This window comes from Dermacentor albipictus, chromosome 2 (assembly GCF_038994185.2).
Source record: "Dermacentor albipictus isolate Rhodes 1998 colony chromosome 2, USDA_Dalb.pri_finalv2, whole genome shotgun sequence".
Classification (NCBI taxonomy): domain Eukaryota; kingdom Metazoa; phylum Arthropoda; class Arachnida; order Ixodida; family Ixodidae; genus Dermacentor; species Dermacentor albipictus.
Window position 1 is genome coordinate 23,212,229 of NC_091822.1, and position 19,354 is coordinate 23,231,582.

At 49.5% G+C, this 19,354-nt stretch overlaps 1 protein-coding gene across 11 annotated transcripts in view; it reads right to left on the reverse strand.

The window, feature by feature from the left end:
• Positions 1 to 12,394: 12,394 nt before the first annotated feature.
• Positions 12,395 to 19,354, reverse strand: part of LOC135897935 (testis-specific serine/threonine-protein kinase 3-like) — a 245,996-nt gene continuing 239,036 nt past the window's right edge. For 3 of the 11 annotated variants that reach the window (XM_070533522.1, XM_070533523.1, XM_070533517.1), the window contains one exon: positions 12,399 to 13,213. In XM_070533522.1, the coding sequence (XP_070389623.1) occupies positions 12,905 to 13,213 (309 nt within the window). In that variant the 3' untranslated portion in view covers positions 12,399 to 12,904. Of the gene's footprint in view, positions 13,214 to 19,354 lie in introns of all 11 variants that reach the window. The other 8 variants (XM_070533526.1, XM_070533525.1, XM_070533520.1 and 5 more) reach the window with 6 other exon arrangements.

The following is a 19,354-nucleotide window of genomic DNA, read 5'->3' on the forward strand; positions in this document are numbered from 1 at the left end:
TGTCCACCTGAATGCTTTCCTCTTCATCCAGTCTGATTCTGTCTGTTCTTCCCGTAAGAGAATTTCGGATATAATTATACGTTCATTCGCCCAGGCCGAGTTGCGTGATTCTGTGGAGGATGGCCACTTGACCCTGTCGAATGCATTGTTTAGATCAAGTCCAAGTATTGCCCTCAAGCCCCGCTCCGGGGTGTCTATGACTTTTTCCGTGAGTTGTATCATGGCATCATGGGTAGTGAGTCCTCTTCTGAAGCCAATCGTGTTGCTGTGGTACAGGTCGTTTGACTCCAGGTAGCCGTTAACTCTACACAGGCAGCGTGCCTCATCACTTTACCAACGCAGGAAGTGAGAGAGACCGGCTGCATGTTCTGTATTTATAAGAATGTACCCGGCTTGGGTATTAGGATCACGTCGTGCCTCTTCCATTCGTCGCGTATCCCACCGTTCCGCCTGCACTCGGTGATGTAGTCTGTCAAGCGGCCCGTTGCCTGGTCGTCCAGGTTCCGGAGCATCTTGTTGGTCACTTTGTCGGGACCCGGAGCCGACTTGCTCTTGATGGTCTTGACGCCGTTGCTTTACTGAGGGTCCCTTAGAGAATCTTTTCATTACCGCCTACTTAGGCCTCCTGAGCGCCAGTGGGCCCCCTAAACAAGCAACAGCGCGACCTGCAAGTCGCCAGCCACCTCTTGTGCAAGCCTGTAATTTAAGTGGATCCCGTCTCGTTGAAAATCACCACACCTTCTCACTTCCCTGTTTACTTCGACAACCTCGAAGCCTTTCTCTCGGCTCATTTTCCATATCGCCTCATTAGCAGCCACTATGGTGCTTTGTACGTGACTGTCACGTACACGCACCTCCGGCACCATGCACACCACGATCTGCACCTGAGAGGACAGCTCGCGTAAGTCGTCCACCCCTTCGCCAAGCGCTGGGCTAGTCCTGTCTCTTTCCTGTTTAGGGCGTCATTTAGCCCGCCTGCTACTGCGACAAGGTTGCGCACGTAGGTATTTTTCGCGAACTTGGCTTTTGCTCGCTCCGTGACAGAATCCAGCGTCCGCCTCGGAAATTTCCCTACCACCACTGTTTTATCGCCTTTCACCCTCTCCACAATTCCTTCTGAGCACCTACCCAGGTTTGAGTCTGCCGCGATAATCGCCATTTCTCTCTGTCCTACCTCTCCCTGCTTCCCTTTGTCATTTTCCTTGTGATTCGGACTTGACAAGGGTCATTAATCCATGCGCTCCTGCTTTTTACGCGTGGCGGCCTCAAGGTAGGTGCCGCTCTTTCCAGTTAACCTCTCACCACATTGCCCGTATTCCACTTACTTTTCTGGCACTTCCTCTTCTGTCACGTCAGGGGACTGCGTTATATTGTCACGACCATTCTCGTGCACAATGGCAGCCCTGTTCAACTTTTCCTCGGCTGCTTCAAGTCTTTTTTCCAACACCTTTCGTGCATCATGCTCCCTGTATAGCTCATTCTTTAGTCCTTCAAGCTGTTTGACTTCCTGGAAAGCCACCATTTCCTGCAACCTCCCCTCAACATCACAGTGTGTGCCGATTGACTCGATTCCCTCTCCATTCTCATCCATCCCCTCATCTGCCTTGAGGGACCCCACGCAAATTTCCCGCTTGCCCGGCATTCTTCCCATGTATTGTCCGGTTTTTCCTACTGCAAATACCATAATACTATAATATTTTAATAATGCAGAGCACGTGCCTTCTAGCAAAAACCGATACGCACAGGATCCAGATCCTCAAAATATCGCAAAGTAATTTTCACCAACCAATTAAAAGCAATCAATGCAGCACAGACTTAAGGTGTGACACCTTTTCGCACGTGTTCAACCAGGCGGGCACGCTCTCACTTTCCTACTAACACGCACACAGTAAAACCACTAATAGCTATTATTCTTGCCACTTCCAAGCTACTATTTAAACGCTATAAAGACTTAACCTCCCACCCGGTTGCCCGTGTTGAAGTACGTGGCGCGAAAGGATGCTCTGATTACCCAGCAAAGCAAAATGTATACGAAACACAACCGCGCACACGAAAAAAAGAAAAAAAGAAAACTACCCAATTATTATTTAAAGGCTAAAAAATCTGTAAATTGAAAACAGAAGAAAACTCAAAGCATGCACAAAAGCATGATTTCGTCGCCGCCACGGAGCCCTAAGAAGCACGTCCTTCCGCCATAAAAGCTCAAGCCAAGTGCATGGATGGATGGATGGTAGGAGCGTCTCCTTTTAAACGGGGTTTTGGCAGTTGCCAATATGCTCAGCTTTTTCTTTTGTTTAACTGCGTTGTAAGTTAACAAAATTCGCTGTTTTATTTAAATACGTCTTCCTACACTTTTAACCTTATGTCACCTCTCTGCCTTTGAGCCACCAATTTTCCAATCGCTTTTTGCTAATTTCCACCGCACATTTATTTACATGACTATTGTTATCTCTAAACCCTTGGGCCTCAGGAAGCGTGACTGTGCCCGCATCGACATCGGGATGGATACCATCACACTTTGCTATAAGGTGTTCTATCGTTTCTACAGATTTACCACACACAGTACATGTGTCTTCTTCGTTAAATTTCTTTTTATAGCTGCGCGTTCTAAGACATCCTGACCTAGCAACAAAGAGTAGGGTACTGCTTCTTGAGTTATCATAAAACGCGTCCTTCCTGATCTGCTGTTTCCAGTATCGATATAGTTCAATACTATGCTTCTTTTCCGGTGAATTTATCCAATTTTTACCTTGCGCGTTCTTAACCTGTTGTTTAATGATCTGTCTTTCACCGTCCTCGTGCTTGGCATATTTACTGGTTAGCTTCATAATTCTTTTCCGACATTGTGAGTCAATGCTCTTTCTGTATAGGTATTTGAATACCTGAGCTGCCTACCTGTTATCATTCAATGTCCTCAGGCATTTTTCGTACATGATTTTACTCTGAGCTTCCCGTGCATCGAACGATGTCCAGCCCATATCCCCCTGTACTGCCTCCTTTGTGGTTTTCTCGTGCGCACCTAGTGCTAATCTTCCAACAGCTCTCTGATTTACTTCTAGTCTCGATTGAACTTCTGCCCTTAAGCACAGGACTGCATTCCCGAAATTAAGCCCCGGCACAGTTATTCCTTTCTAAATACCGCTCAGTACTTCATACCTGTTGTACCCCCACAATGCCCTATATTTCATTATCCCGGCATCTGTTCGCCCTTTTGCTATGAGAGACTGTTCGTGCTTTTCCGTGTAGATCTGCCCTTTGTTTACCCATACCACGAGATATTTTTAGTCGGCCACTCGGAGTATTTCATTGCCTTGCATTGTAAGCTCCTGAAGAGTTGTATTGTTGAAAAACATCCCACCGTACTTAGCTGCGCTAAAACTGAAACCTAGACTGTGTTCTTCGTCTCCACAATAATTAACCAAAGTTTGCAAATCTTCCTGGCTATCGGCTACCAGCACAATATCGTCCGCATACATTAAATCTGATAGCCATTGCTCAAGAACCTTTCCGCTTAATCTGTACGGCAGATTAAACCCTGGATTGCTTCCTTGTAGCCTTCTTTCCATACTTATAACATAAAGCATGACAGGCCCAGTGATAGAAGACAACCTTGCTTAATCCTTTGTATACATCGACAGTTGTCGTACTGCTAATTACTTCCCATGTTATTTCAGCATTATTTTCTCGATATATTTCCTGTAGGAAATCAATTACTTCATGACCGATACCTTCACCTTTTAATATGTTCCACAAGGGTACCCTGTTCATGTTGTTGTATGCACCGATTATGTTCAGGAAGGCTAAATACAGAGGTCTATTTTCCGCCTTAGCCATTTCTGTGGACTGGGTAAGCACGAACAGGCTATCATTTAAGCACCTACCACTTCTGAACTCGTTCTGAAGTTCTCCGAGTATTTTATGACTTTCTACCCATGACTGCATTTTTTTAATTGCCGCGGCTGCATCGTCAGCTTATATATAACTAATGTTATTGTAATTGGTCGGAAGCATTTTATTTTCGTCTTATCGCCTTTCCCTCTATAAATGATATTCATTTTACTCTGTTTCCAGCTGTGCGGAATTTGCTTATTTGTTATGACGGCCTCCAATGCTTTTATCAGCGTTTCCTTGCTTCTTGGGCGAAGTTAGTTAATTAACTTGATTGGAATTTTGCCTATCCCTGCGGACGTGCATTTTGAAACATTTGCTTTGGCGTTTTTCAACTTAAGATTGGTCAGTTCTAAGCTGTTTTTTATTGTGCTATCCTGTGTTGCTCGCACATTTGGGCGATTACCCTATCGTGTTTCCTAAATGACTCAGCTATAAATAAACTAATGTAGTTCACAGTGTCATCTCCCTCTAAACATTTTCTCTCGGCATCGTAAATCTGTTCCTGCTTTCTGTGATTCGCTTTACCAAGCCAGCTTATATGGTTCCAGAATTTTCTTCACCCCCCTTAAGTTGCATCGCGAACTTCAACCAGCCAGTGATCAGAGGACAGCTTTATTTTAGCCTGGACGAGGACGTGCACTTGCTGTTTCATTTGTCGATCAGATTCCCATTTTTGGCCTATTTCCTCTTAGATAACTGCGCCCTCCTCGCTTTTCTGTGTTCCTGCGATGCCAACCATCGCTGTTCGATGGCCTCCCCAATTTCCCTATTACACCAACTTCGTGGCTTCCTCCTTTCTCTCCAGCGGTTTACATCGTTTACTTCTTTTATTTCAGTACTAATGAGTAGTTCTGCTTATAATCCCACTTTTCCATGGGATGTTTCTCTATTGCTTCCTCTATGCCTGCCGCTATTTGCGCTATTTGTTCGTCATTCAATTTTGCGTACTCTTTTTGACTTCCCTGCATTTCTCTTTTGAGCAGGACTCCCAGCTGTAGACTAATACCCTTATGATCACTTCCGAGGCTGAACTTCCCCTCTTCGTCTATTTCAATTATTGCGAGCTTGCTATACATCCCCTGCGACATTAAGCAGCAGTAAATGGTCATTTGCCTGTTACGGGATTTCCACGTGATTTGTGAGTGAGTGAGTGAGTGAGTGAGTGAGTGAGTGAGTGAGTGAGTGAGTGAGTGAGTGAGTGAGTGAGTGAGTGAGTGAGTGAGTGAGTGAGTGAGTGAGTGAGTGAGTGAGTGAGTGAGTGAGTGAGTGAGTGAATAAACTTTATTGTAGGTCCAGCGAGGACGCGAACTCGTCGCGCACCCGGCTAGTCCAACGTCGGGACCGGCAGGTCCACGTGATTTGTCCCTCACACCTAGTTTCTGTATTTATTATGACTGGGTTGTGTCGCTCACAGAAGTACAGCATCAACTTCCCGTTACAATATGTGTATCCGTCCAGGTCCTCGATGTGGCCGTTCACGTCACCCAGCAGAATTATGTCGGCACCTTCTCCAAACTGCTTTATATCATCATTGAGTCATTTCATAATGCAGCGGTCGCGTAGAGGGAGAACACTCGCCTCGCGTGCAAGGCGTCCGTGGTTCGAATCCCGGTACCACGCAATTTTCAACCGGATTAAAAAAATCCGCGTGCTGATAAAATTGCATAAACAGGCCTGCAGTGTGGCCTGACCCCGGTGACCAGAACCGGTAACGCACTCCCTCACCAGAACAGGATTGGCCACCCTGGTGCAGTACTTGGCCACAAGCTCCTATATGAACACCACAATCAAACCCTGGCCCTCAGGTCCCAGCAGCAGCGAAGCAACTTACCACGGCGGCGGTGTGACCTGCGACGCAGCAGAGGGTGCCAAGAATCCCTGGCTCCGGACAGGCCGCCATTGGAATACGAACCTGGCAACGTTTAACGCTAGCACATTATCTAGTGAGGCTAGTCTAGCAGTGCTATTGGAGGAATTAGAGGGCAGTAAATGGGATATACTAGAGCTCAGTGAAGTTAGGAAGCCAAAAGAAGCATACACGGTGCTAAAAAGCGGGCACGTCCTGTGCTACCGGAGCTTAGCGGAGAGACGAGAACAAGGAGTCGGATTCCTGATTAAAAAGAACATAGCTGGTAACATACAGGAATTCTATAGCATCAACGAGAGGGTGGCAGGTCTTGTGAAACTTAATAAGAGGTACAAAATGAAGGTTGTACAGGTCTACGCCCCTACATACAGTGATGATGACCAGGAAGCCGAAAGCTTCTATGAAGACGTGAAATCAGCGATGCGTAATGTCAAAACAAAATACACAATACTGATGGGCGACTTCAATGCCAAGGTAGGCAAGAAGCAGGCTGGCGACAAGGCAGTGGGGGAATATGGCATAGGCACTAGGAATAGCAGGGGAGAGTTATTAGTAGAGCTTGCGGAACAGAATAATATGCGGATAATGAATACCTTCTTCGGCAAGCGGGATAGCCGAAAGTGGACACGGAGGAGTCCGAACGGCGAGACTAGAAATGAAATAGACCTCGTACTCTGCGATAACCCTGGCATCATACAAGATGTGGACGTGCTCAGCAAGGTGCGCTGCAGTGACCATAGGATGGTAAGAACTCTAATTAGCCTAGACCTCAGGAGGGAACGGAAGAATCTGGTACATAAGAAGCCGATCAATGAGATAGCGGTAAGAGGGAAAATAGAGGAATTCCAGATCAACCTACAGAACAGGTAGTCGGCTTTAACTCAAGAAGAGGACCTTAGTGTTGAAGCAATGAACGACAATCTTGTGGGCATCATTGAGGAGTGTGCAATAGAAGTCGGTGGTAACTCCGTTAGACAGGATGCCAGTAAGCTATCGCAGGAGACGAAAGATCTGATCAAGAAACGCCAATGTATGAAAGCCTCTAACCCTACAGCTAGAATAGAACCGGCAGAACTATCCAAGTTAATCAACAAGAGTAAGACCGCTGACATAACTACGTATAATATGGATAGAATTGATAATGCTCTCAGGAACGGGGGAAGCCTTAAAGCAGTGAAGAAGGAACTATGACTATGCAAGAATCAGGTGTATGCGTTAAGAGACAAAGCCGGCAACATCATTACTAATATGAATGAGATCGTTCAAGTTGCTGGCAAGTTCTATAGAGATTTATACAGTACCAGTGGCACCTACGATGACGAAGGAAGAGAGAATAGTCTAGAGGAATTCGAAATCCCACAGGTAACGCCGGAAGAAGTAAAGAAAGCCTTGGGAGCTATGCAAAGGGGGATGGCAGCTGGGGAGGATCAGGTAACAGCAGATTTGTTGAAGGATGGTGGGCAGAGTGTTCTAGAGAAACTGGCCACCCTGTATACGCAGTGCCTCATGACTGCGAGCGTACCGGAATCTTGGAAAACGCGAACATAATCCTAATCCATAAGAAAGGGGACGCCAAAGACTTGAAAAAGTATAGACCGATCAGCTTACTGTCCGTTGCCTACAAACTATTTACTAAGGTCGTTGCAAACAGAATCAGGAACACCTTAGACTTCCATCAACCAAAGGACCAGGCAGGATTCCGTAAAGGCTACTCAACAATACACCGTATTCACACTATCAATCAGGTGATTGAGAAATGTGCGGAATATAACCAACCCTTATATATAGCTTTCATTGATTACGAGAAAGCGTTTGATTTTGTCGAAACCTCAGCAGTCATGGAGGCATTGCGGAATCAGGGTGTAGGCGAGCCATATGTAAAAATACTGAAAGATATCTATAGCGGCTCCACAGCCACCATAGTCCTCCATAAAGAAAGCAACAAAATCCCAATAAAGAAAGGCGTCAGGCAGGGAGATACGATCTCTCCAATGCTATTCACAGCGTGTTTACAGGAGGTATTCAGAGACCTGGATTGGGAAGATTTGGGGATAAGAATTAATGGAGAATACCTTAGTAACTTGCGATTCGCTGATATTGCCTTGCTTGGTAACTCAGGGGACCAACTGCAATGCATGCTCACCGACCTGGAGAGGCAAAGCCGAAGGGTGGGTCTAAAGATTAATCTGCAGAAAACTAAAGTAATGTTTAACTGTCTTGGAAGAGAAGAGCAGTTTACGATAGGTAGTAAGGCACTCGAAGTGGTAAGGGAATACATCTACTTAGGACAGGTAGTGACTGCGGATCCGGATCATAAGACTGAAATAATCAAAAGAATAAGAATGGGCTGGGGTGCATTTGGCAGGCATTCTCAGATCATGAACAGCAGGTTGCCATTATCCCTCCAGAGAAAAGTTTATAACAGCTGTGTCTTACCAGTACTCACGTACGGGGCAGAAACCTGGAGGCTTACGAAAAGGGTTCTACTTAAATTGAGGACGACGCAACGAGCTATGGAAAAAAGAATGATAGGTGTAGCGTTAAGGGATAAGAAAAGAGCAGATTTGTGAGGGAACTAACGCGAGTTAATCACATCTTAGTTGAAATCAAGAAAAAGAAATGGGCATGGGCAGGACACGTAATGAGGAGGGAAGATAACCGATGGTCATTAAGAGTTACGGAATGGATTCCAAGGAAAGGGAAGCGTAGCAGAGGGCGGCAGAAAGTTAGGTGGGCGGATGAGATGAAGTTTGCAGGGACAACATGGCCACAATTAGCACATTACCGGGGTAGTTGGAGAAGTATGGGAGAGGCCTTTGTCCTGCAGTGGGCGTAACCAGGATTATGAAGATGATGATGATGATGATGAGTAATTTCACAAGATCCTTGTTCTCTTGCCTGCATTTGTACCCTGTTCCTAAATAAACTACTCCTAGCCATATCTTTTTACCGGCAATTGTACCTGATACCAAGAAATGTTCTTTACAAGTTGACTTTATTCCTTGCCAATTCGTTCCTTGATGTATCAGCATACCTACTCCTCCTCCCTTCCTCTCCATTGTTCGTTTGCTCCCTTCCCAGACGTAGACTTCAATAAACAGTGGGCCTTCTAGATCCGCGAGATGTGTTTCGCTTAGCGCGTATACACTTACTTCTTCGTCCTTTAACTGCTGTTCTGTTTCTAACCATTTCGCTCTCTTTCTAGCGCCTTGCATGTTTATGTACCCGGTCCTGGTGTTGAATTTCATCTTTTTAGTTTTTTTCCTGGATCTCCTAGTGGCCATTTTATTGGCGTCAGCCTCTATTGTTGCACTTTCTACACTGTTTCTACTTACCCCTACGCCCTGAGCCACAGTGCACCCACCAAAAAAGCTACTGCCCGGCCTGCCAGGCGTCAGCCGATCTCGGCTCCTAGCATTTCATTAAAGTGGATGCCATCTCGTGTAAAGCCTCCGCCAAAGCCTGCTCTATGAACTTCTCTGTTTATGTCTGCCACTTCAAAGCCTTTCTCCTGGCTTAGCTTTCTTATCTGCCGATTAACAGCCACAACGTCCTTGGTTATTTCTCTGTTCTGTCCTTGCACCTCCGGCACTGTGCATACGACGATCTGGACTTGCTGTGTTATCGCCCTTAAATCGTCAACTCCCTCCGCTAATCTGTCCACTACTTTTGCGGCTTCACCATTCAAGACACCATTTAGCCCCGCCGCTATCACTACCAAATTGAGCTCTGCAACCTTCTTAGAAAGTTCGCTTTTTCATCTCTCAGTACTGCGTCCATTTTCCTGCCTAGCAACGCCCAGAATGCTACCCGCTTATCACACTTTACACGCTCCATTGTAGTTCTCTTGCACCTACTCATAGTTTAGTCACCACCGATAAGCCCTATGGTATTCCCTTTCTACCTCCTAACTTCGAGATTATGCTGCCTCATACCATTGACTGTGACCTCAATCCTTAGGGTTAGCTTGTTCCCCTCCTCTCCATCGCCTCCTGACTTCCTAGTTGCCACGTGGGCGTAGCTATTCATGTCTGTACACGCCAACCTTCTTTCCTATCGCTGTCCATGACAGTGCAGGCCCCTTCCACGTGGCTGGCGCTGGAAAGTCCGCCAATGTGACTTCGCATGGCGGTGTCAGCCATTTTTTTCGTACAACAATTTACTAAGCTGCTATTGCAGTCTGCGCTTCTCTGCCTTCTCTACCTGTAGCACCTTTTCGAGAGCATTCATACGTAACGCTAGGCTGGTGTTCGCTTCGTCAGCCCTCGCCAGGCGTGCACTTAATACGCAGCGTTTGCACATAAAATACTCGCCTTCGGCCTCCTCTACAGATTCGAACCGTGTTTCCTTCCAATTCTCCGACGCCTCACACTCCTAGCACTTAACCTTCAGTTGCTTGAGCATCTTAGCAACACTTTATTATCCCTACCACAGAAAGCTTGAAAAAAAAAACATTTGCAACCACGTGCTCAAATAAAATTCTGCCTGCCGCAAAAAGCTGATTACCTAGAAAAGAAATATTAGCTACCTGTCTAAACTAGTTAACTCACAAATGAGCCCTGCAGATCTATAGCTGCCGGCCGGAAAAGACCCGGCCGTTAGGTCACTGACCTGCTCTTTCGCGAGCACTTCATCTGACCAGCCTAGATCTGAAAACTAGCCTAAATCTCAATTCTCAAATTATTAAAGGAAATAACCCATCTATTTGTCGCAGCCACGGCGCTCTCGCAGTCGTCTGTCCGTCCGGTCCCGGTCACCACGCATAATCGGAAGAGCACCGAAACAAGCGTCCGCACCGCACTACTGCCAACTGATCTGATACTAGACTGCGAACTGATATATCTACAGTGGGGCGCCGCCTGTGGTCATGCAACAGAGCAAAGTACTAAAATATATTACACAACAGCCATCAAAACTAAACTGCTGGGTCGTGTTGCATTATTGTACCATAAGTAAATTAGTCACTAAGAAATCACATAAGCACATTTCCATGAATGCATAAAAGCGGACCAGCATACGTTCTAGTAGGGGTGAATTTGGCGCCAGTTGGTTATGAATTATGTAATAAATGCACTCTTTTACAGAAAGAAAAATGTGTTCGAAGAAAGAATCACTTCAAACACCAAGAACACACCACTCACTGAGGCGCCCTGTTGACAGGCTATTTAGCATGCCACTAAAGAGACGTCAAGTTGATATACACATGTCTCCAACGGCACGTTCGCTTGTCCTATTTTTGAGTATAAATGATAGCATATCATTCTATACTCAAGTCCTCCATGACAAATGACCCGCCGTGGTTGCTCAATGGCTATGGTGTTGGGCTGCTGAGTACGAGGTCGCAGGATCGAATCCCCGCCACGGCGGCCGCATTTCGATGGGGGCGAAAGGCGAAAACACCCGCGTGCTTAGATTTAGGTGCACGTTAAAGAACCCCAGGTCGTCAAAATTTCCGGAGTCCTCCACTACGGCGTGCCTCATAATCAGAAAGTGGTTTTGGCACGTAAAACCCCAAATATTATTATTATTATCGATGACAAATGCGCACAGGGTGATCACATATACTACCGTATGTGTGTGTCTAAACAATGTTAGCGATTGTGGCGAAATAAATTCAAAGGCTATGTACGTGGAAGCCATTCACATGTTAAGGCTAAAGGCTTAGGGGTTTGTGTTGGTGGGGACATCGGCGAAACTGTGCCGTGACGTAAAATGCCCCCCCCCCCTCTCAAAAAAAGCAAAACAGGTCAAGAAATGCTCGCATGGATGTCACATTGCTCAGGTACCTTCCTACAAACACGTTAATATGCTTCGGAAAGAATAATCGGTACATATCGGTCTGCGTGGGAATCGAACCCGGGCCCCCGGGCTGCGAGACGAGCACACTTCTTTGACGCCATGGCTGCTCCACGAATATGACTTACTAAAGGTGCGCCTAGTGCGTGCCTGAATGCACACGTCACGTCGCAGCCATCTTGCTGACTAGTGTGTGTGTCATTGGGCGGCACACGTGATGGTGCGGGGAAGGTTGCGCCACGTTATGAGTGTAGAACATGGGCGCGTTGATGACGTTCCGAGGTCTGCAAATCGTATAATGCTTTAGAATTCGCACTCGCAAGCAATTTTAAGTGTCTGCGGAATACGCTTAACAATTGCTGTCACTCCAAGTATTCATGTGCAGAAAAGAGCGCTCTGCTCATCAAGTCACAGACGGTGCGGCGACAGCGGTTGTTGTCGGCGGCGAGCGATGGAAAATTGAAATTAGGGGTTTTTACGCTCCAAAACTACTATTTGATTATGAGGTACGCCGTAGTGGGGGACTCCGGAAATCTGTTATAGGTAGGGTTCATTAACGTGCACCTAAATCTAAGTACACAGTGGTTGTCGCATTTTGCCCTCATTGAAACGCGGCCGCCGTGACCTCGTGCTTAGTAGCTTAACACCGTAGCTACTAAGCAACCGCAGCGTGGGCGAGCGATGGAGGAGTGTGCACGCTCTTGCGTCTCGCGAGAACGTCCGCGCAAGTATGCCACTGCAGAAGAAGCGCGTGCCGCTGCACCTAAGTGCTACACATGTACTTCACATTGCAACTCGTTGTGTCTTTCAGGAAGTCTAGCCCCGATTGTATAGCTTGTGCTGCAAAAGTGTAACACCTGCCGAACTTTTATTATTTGCCCATGGCAGATCATTGGAGTCATACTCTAAAATACATCTAATGCTAGCAACTCACAATTTATGACCAAACCGGGGTGCGCCAAGAGTCTTAACAATATGTCTTACAAAGAAGTCTAAACCACGATTGTATAACTTCATGTATTACCAAATGTCCAGCTGGCTTTCGTCTTCTCGTGCGACGAAAGTATACCACCTGCCGAACTTTTATCATTTGCCCATGCAGGTCAGTCGAGTCACACTTTAAAAGACATCTGATGCTAGCAACTCACAATTTTTGTCAACAGAGTGTGCGCCAGGAGCCATGTGGCAACGCGCCACCGCAACGAAACTTTTTGGTAATTTTGCAGGCAGCTACTTCTGCAAATTTCAAGGACAAAATAGCAGAATCATTGCGGCTTCATGGGGCTACACAGCGGGTGAGCTCTGTTTTCGCGGGCATGCATCATTAGTAAATAAAGACTTCAGGCATTGTCAAAACCTTCTCAGTCGCAGCTGTGCATGGCGCCTTCTTGAGCCATTAGAGCCCAAGAGGCCGGCGAGCAGGAGGGCACCACTCAGCAACGATGCACCAAACAACGCTAGCGGCCCTGCTGCCTCTCTCACAACCCTGCGCGCCGCTGGTGGTGAGTCCTCTGGTATCTTGATGTCTAGCCGGTGAAGCAGTTCAAGCACCCACTCCTGGCAGTTGTTGTCGGTTAGGTGGTATTGGCCGCTGTCGCACATCGATTTCAGTACCGCGGACACAGCGTCCGGGGTCACGCGATGCCTGCCGAGAGACACCTGCAAATATGGTGTGCTAAGATTGTAAAACAAGAAGCTGTTAGCTTAGTACCGACATGCGGTAACATGCTTCTATAAATGATTGTGTAACATGCCATAGCAAGGTTGTATTAAAAAAATTGTTTTTAAACGTGTCAGCGGCTATATATTGGCGCTAGTCACAAAGAGGAGTGTGCATCGTTTCTTTTCTTTTTGTTTTCATGCTAGAGAAATCCCAAAACGTTCTTGCAATATAAATCAGGTTTTGGACCATGGAGGTCCACGATGGACGACCTGTCCTTCAAGAATTACAGGGGACAAGCTTTCGTACACAACATTCCTGTTTTAAAATTGTTCTATTCAGAAATATCCTGCCATTACTCCTGGAACTTTGATTCCCTGCAAGGTTTGTGTGGGTGTAAAACTGTTGGCAGTGTGTCCTGGATAGCTACCTTGCTGATACGCTTCAGTTGCGGATCATAGGTGATCTATTGCTTGCTTCGGCGTCGCTCAGCACGGAGTGATGAGCTGTACAATCGCCATAGTTGAAATGTGGTGTCATCCTACAGTACTGGCTCGAACATTCCAAGTATTGTGGAGATGCACTTACGCAAGGCTCACCCTACGAGCGACGGTCAGGAAAAGGCACGACGCTCCTCCACTCCCCAACGCGCAAAGGCGCTACGGAAAGGTTCGTCGACGCTCCGACACGGCGCGGAGAAAGCTCCAGAGTCAGACCGCCAAAAAACGCGGGTTTGTTCAACGAAGATACAGCATAGTGCGACAGTCATGGCGATTACCGGCAAAGCCTCACCGCAAGGCCGATAGAGTGAGCGCGCTCACTGCGCTAGGGCTAACCGGTAAGCGGTACGCCTATCCCGACAACGAGGTGTCGCGGCAGCAAAGGTCCCATGCAGCGAGCTCGTTGTAGGCCTGTGAGCATCTGTCGCGGCAATAAAGCGCTCACCGGAAGAAAGCTCGTGTGTAGAGGGCGACCAGGGGCCGCCACTCACGATGTGAATCATGGCGCGTCCCGGTGACACTTGCTCGCGCGGTGATTCGACGCCGGGAGGGAGAAGCACGTTTTTCGGGGAAAATTTGCTACGGTGCTCTCGCCGTGTCCGCCATGTTGTCGTTACGGCGGCGGTTCCCACCGATCGACCTAAGCACAACACAAAAGGGGAACGAGGTGCGGGACGGCACCTCGGTCCCCACATTCTCCTCTCCTATAGAGCAAGGCTAGCCTTCAAAGGAAGCTGACCGAGGCCAAGTGGAAAGGTTGACTCAGCCAAAGTGGCCTAAGCCAACACGGCAAAGTGCAAGAGGGTGTCGCCGTCATCGTCAGAACCCGGTCAGGGAGAAGGTGCCACAGCAGTCGAAGAGGCGAAGGTGTCGCTTCTGTTGATACGAAGCCAGGGGGGCAGCCTCGGTCACAAAGTTCCACACCCCAGGAAGGGCCCACAGCCATGAGGAAGGATTGCCAGCCAAGGAAGGGTGGGGTGGCGCAGCACCGTGGGTCAGCCAGCAACGCTTCAGGTCTGCCGGACAGGAGCTGCCTGGGACACGCGAGGCGTGGCTGCCATTTTGGCGCAGCGGCCACCACTAAAATCACTGGGCACCCCGAATGCCGTGTTGACAGGAACGGCATCCGGGATGAGTGGCGGCCAGGCTATAGCAGCAGCTGCAGGAGAAACCGCCCTCAGCCAGGCGCAAGCGCTTAACTGGGACCACCAGCCGGAGTGAGCGGCGGCCGAGGCAACAGGAGACAAGGCTCGCACAAGATCGTGGCCCTCCAAAGTAGGCGTTTGTCACAGCGAAAGGACCAGAGACAGTGGCCTCGTTGTCAGCAAGACGGGCGGCACAGAGCAACTAGGCGTGGCAAGAAGATTCGACGAAGCTGGGGAAAAGACAGGAAAGCCTACCGGCATAGCCGACTTGCCAGAAAGGCGCCCGGCCGGCTGTTGCCCAAGAAGGGGCGTTTGCCAGGCTGAGTCTTGGGCAACACATAAGAGTGAATACTAGGCCACAAGGGTCTGTCACCGCTTCGATGTGTGCCCTCGCACTGTAGCGGTATTTCTCTCTACACCTGCCCGGTAGGGAACGTAGTCCGCTTAGGATATGGTGGGAGAAAAGCTGTCTAGGTGCGTTTCCTCAGGTTGTACCGGTGGCATGGCTTGGGGCCGCCCATGTCACGGTTTGCCTGCGGTTCGTTGACCGCTGGCCCTTCTCCCCAGTCGCTGCTTCTGGCAACGAAAGGTATGAGGTCCAAGACGTGAACTGGACGACCGACTGGTCTCCCTTGGGAGCCAGTCAGCTTGTATACGAGAGAGGAAATTTTGGGCTTCACTCGGTACGGGCCCGACCAATTGGCCGACATGGAGGCACAGATGCCTTTGGCAGCGTCACACAAGACATGGGTGCGTCTGGGGACGAGAACGCCGACACCGTAGTGCACGTCCCTGTGAGCACGGTTGTATTGGGCTTTCTTGCAAGCACGCGCTTTTTCCAGGTTGGAATGGGCTAGGTTAAGGGCCGCGTCCATCCGTGAGCGCAGTTCCGCCGCGTAGCCGGAAAAGCCAGCTTCCGTGACGCATGCCCTGCTGCCGGTCCGCAGAACGCTGTCCACAGGGTTTGGCAGCTCTCTCCCGAAGTTGAGGAAAACGGGTGTGTACCCACTCGAACGATTCACCGTAGACCGCAAAGAGAAGCCTATCTGATTAAGACAGGCATCCCAATCCCTGTGTTGCTGGGTGAAGATCGCGAGCAAGGGATTGAGGTTCCGGTTAATCCGCTCTGTCGGGTTGGCATGTGGATGATATGTGGTTGTGTTGCGGTGCCTAATGTCAAAGGCAGCACAAGCATCCACGAACACCTTGGCCGTCAAGTAGGACGCGTTGTTCGATATCAGCTTAGCCGAAAAGCCGAAGCGGTTAAAGACCTTGGTCAACTTGTCTCAGAGTGCGCGTGCCGTTAACTTCCGAAGAGAAAAAGTTTAACCCATTTCGTTAAGCGATCTGTGATAGCCACGAGAAAAACGTAGCCTCGCCGTCTTCAGAGAAAAGGTCCCGTAACGTCACAGGCTACGACATGCCAGGGTAGCGGCTGTCAGATTGGCTGCATGAGCCCGGGGGGTTTGCCTGCGCGAGGCTTCACGCACTGGCACACGCGACTCCAGCGGGCATAGTGAAGAGCATCACGCTTCATGCCTGGCCAGGTAGCAGAGCGGCACATCTTTTGGAAAGTCCTAAGGCCACTCGCATGTCCGGCCAACAGCAAGTCATACAAATAGCTCAAGGTGGTTTTCCTTAGACTACGGGACATCACCACCTAAAATACTCCTGGGGAGCCTTCCCAGATGTAACATAGGGCAGGAAAACTCCATCGGCGTCAAGTAGACACGTCTCGAACTTGCCAGCAACAGTACCAGCTGCGTCGCACTCGGTGCCAGCAACAATACCAGCTGTCCGTGTGTGCCTGACGACTTTGCCACCCCACTCCTCTTTGAGCCCGTCAACGATTTGTCGACAAAATGGATCGCTCTGCCGTGCCTTAAGTAGTTCTTGCCTGCTGAAGACGATACCCGAAGAAGTAGCGGGGTCGACCAGGTAAACGTACTCTCCCGATGCTGGCGATTCGGGGATCGCTTCACCATCGGGAGTCGCGCCGTTCGAGCCATTGCAGACACAGGCTCCGGTCTCTACTTGGTGCCAATTCTCATGAGAGTGACGGACCAAAGGGTCAGATGCCGAAACGGGGGCGCGGTACAGAACGTCAGCCACCACATTCGAACTCCCTTTTCGGTAGCGCACATCAAAGTTGTACCACCGCAGTGTCAATGCCCAGCGCGCGAGGCGGCCTGAGGGCTCGCGCAAGCGCTCAAGCGAGGTGAGTGCCATGTGGTCCATCTGCACCACAAACGGCACTCCGTCTATGTAGCAGTCGAACTTCCGGAGAGCAAAAAATTTTAGCAAGGCACTTCCTTTCGGCCACGCTGTAGTTGCGATCGGCGGTCCTAAGTCACCGGCTCGCAAGGGCGACTGGTCGGAGAACGCTGTCGTGCCCCTGAAGCAGTACAGCTCCAAAGCCCAGGTCACTCGCGTTAGCTTGGACAATGAACTGTTGGACAACTCCCTGTTGAGGTCGGGCAGCTTCAGTTCGGCTGTGTCCACTAGAGCTCGCGATAGTGCATGAAAGGCACCCTCCTGCTCAGGGCCTCAGCTCCATCGTGCGGACATTTTCAGCAGTGCGGTCAAGGGCGCTTGGAGAGCGGTACAATTCGGGATGAACTGTCTGTAGTAGCTCAACGTCTCCAAAAAAGCGCCTAAGGCCCTGAATGTTCGCCGGCGTTGGGTATTCGAGGATAGCTCGTGCCTTCTCTTTGCACAGCAGAAAACGACCCCTGTCGATTGTAAAGCCCTACAGGGAAATACAAGTCTCAGCTATTTTGGCTTTCTTCGGGTTTAGATTCAACCAGGCGGCACACACCCTTTCGAGGACGTCCTTCAGATGGCGGAGTGCTCCTCAAACGTCCAAGAGAAGATGACGACGTCATCGAGGTATGTCAGCGCATAGCGCAACTTCATCATCATCAGCCTGGTTACACCCACTGCAGGGCAAAGGCCTCGCCCATACTTCTCCATGTACCCCCGTCATGTACTAATTGTGGCCATGTTGTCCCTGCAAACTTCTTAATCTCATCCGCCCGCCTAACTTCCTGCCGCCCCCTCCTACGCTTCCCTTCCCTTGGAATCCAGTCCGTAACCTTTAATGACCATCGCTTATCTTTCCTACTCATTACATGTCCTGCCCATGTCCATTTCGTTTTTTTGATTTCAACTAAGATGTCATTAAGTAGCTCGTTGCGTCGTCCTCTATTTAAGTGGAACCCTTTTCGTAAGCCTCCAGGTTTCTGCCCCGTACGTGAGTACTGGTAAGCCACAGCTGTTATGCACTTTTCTCTTGAGGGATAATGGCAGCCTGCCGTTCATGACCTCAGAATGCCTGCCAAACGCAACCCAGCCCATTCTTATTCTTAGCGCCACTTTGCGTCCCCCAGAATGCTGTAAATCAATCTCTGGGACGTAGCTACAGCTCCAGAGCAGCCAAATGGCATAACGTTTAAACTGGTGAAGGCCTCGGTGAGAGGTGAACGCAGTTTCCTTCGCCTCAGCCGGCTCTATCTGAACCTGCAGGTAGCTGCGTCCAGGGTGGTGAAGTAGCACGTATCGCCTAGATTAGCCACGATTAAGTCCACGTTAGGCACAGGGTAATCATCCTTTCTCGTGAGCTCGTTCAGCCGGCGGCAGTCCACACAGAGTCGATAAGAGCCGCCTCTATTGGGGACCATTACCACCGGTAAATTCCAGGAAATTTTTGAGCGTTAGACAAATGCCGGTCTCAATAAGCTCATCCAATGCCTGGTCGATTGCCTCCCTCTTGGCCACACTAACGGGACGTGGATTGCATTTCCACGGCTGTTCGTCGCCTGTGTTGATCCGATGTCGTGCAAGAGAGGTGCAAGCCGGTCGTTCAGTGTACATCGCGCTGAAACGAGTCCGCAGCGACGACAGGAGTGCCTTCTCATACACCGACAAACTGTTAGACAAAGGCGGCAGTGAGCAGTCCGAGCTGCTGCTTAAAGGGGTGGTCGCTGGGGTAGCCGACACCTTGACCGCCGTAGCAGCTCAATGCTCGTGAGAAAGTGGTTCGCACCGGCCGTTTTCCGCTGTGCCGGCCAAGCGGCCCGTATTGGCCGCCGAGTGAGGAACGCGAGCCAAGGAGGCAGCGCTAAGTCCCCTCTCCTCCTGCTCTCGCGTGGCATCCGGCTTCTTAGGGGCCGCCGGATGCCACGGGTTGCAGGGGGCCAGGAGGGCCTGCCCTGTAGCCTCCGCTTGCGATGTCAATCACGATACTCGTGCGTGCGAGGAAGTCGCGTTCGATTATCGAGGGCATGGAAAGACCAGGGAGATGCACAAAGCGCTAAAGGCACACGCGATTCTCTCAGCGCACAACTAACGGCAGAGAGCCGCGCGAGGTAGCGATGCCACTGGCGAAGTGGAAGGCAGTGTCGCAGGCTCTAATGCGGACAGAACTCCGGCGCGAAGGAGCCATGACCTCTTCGCCGAACAGTGAGACCGAAGCCCCGCTATCCAGCAGTGCCAC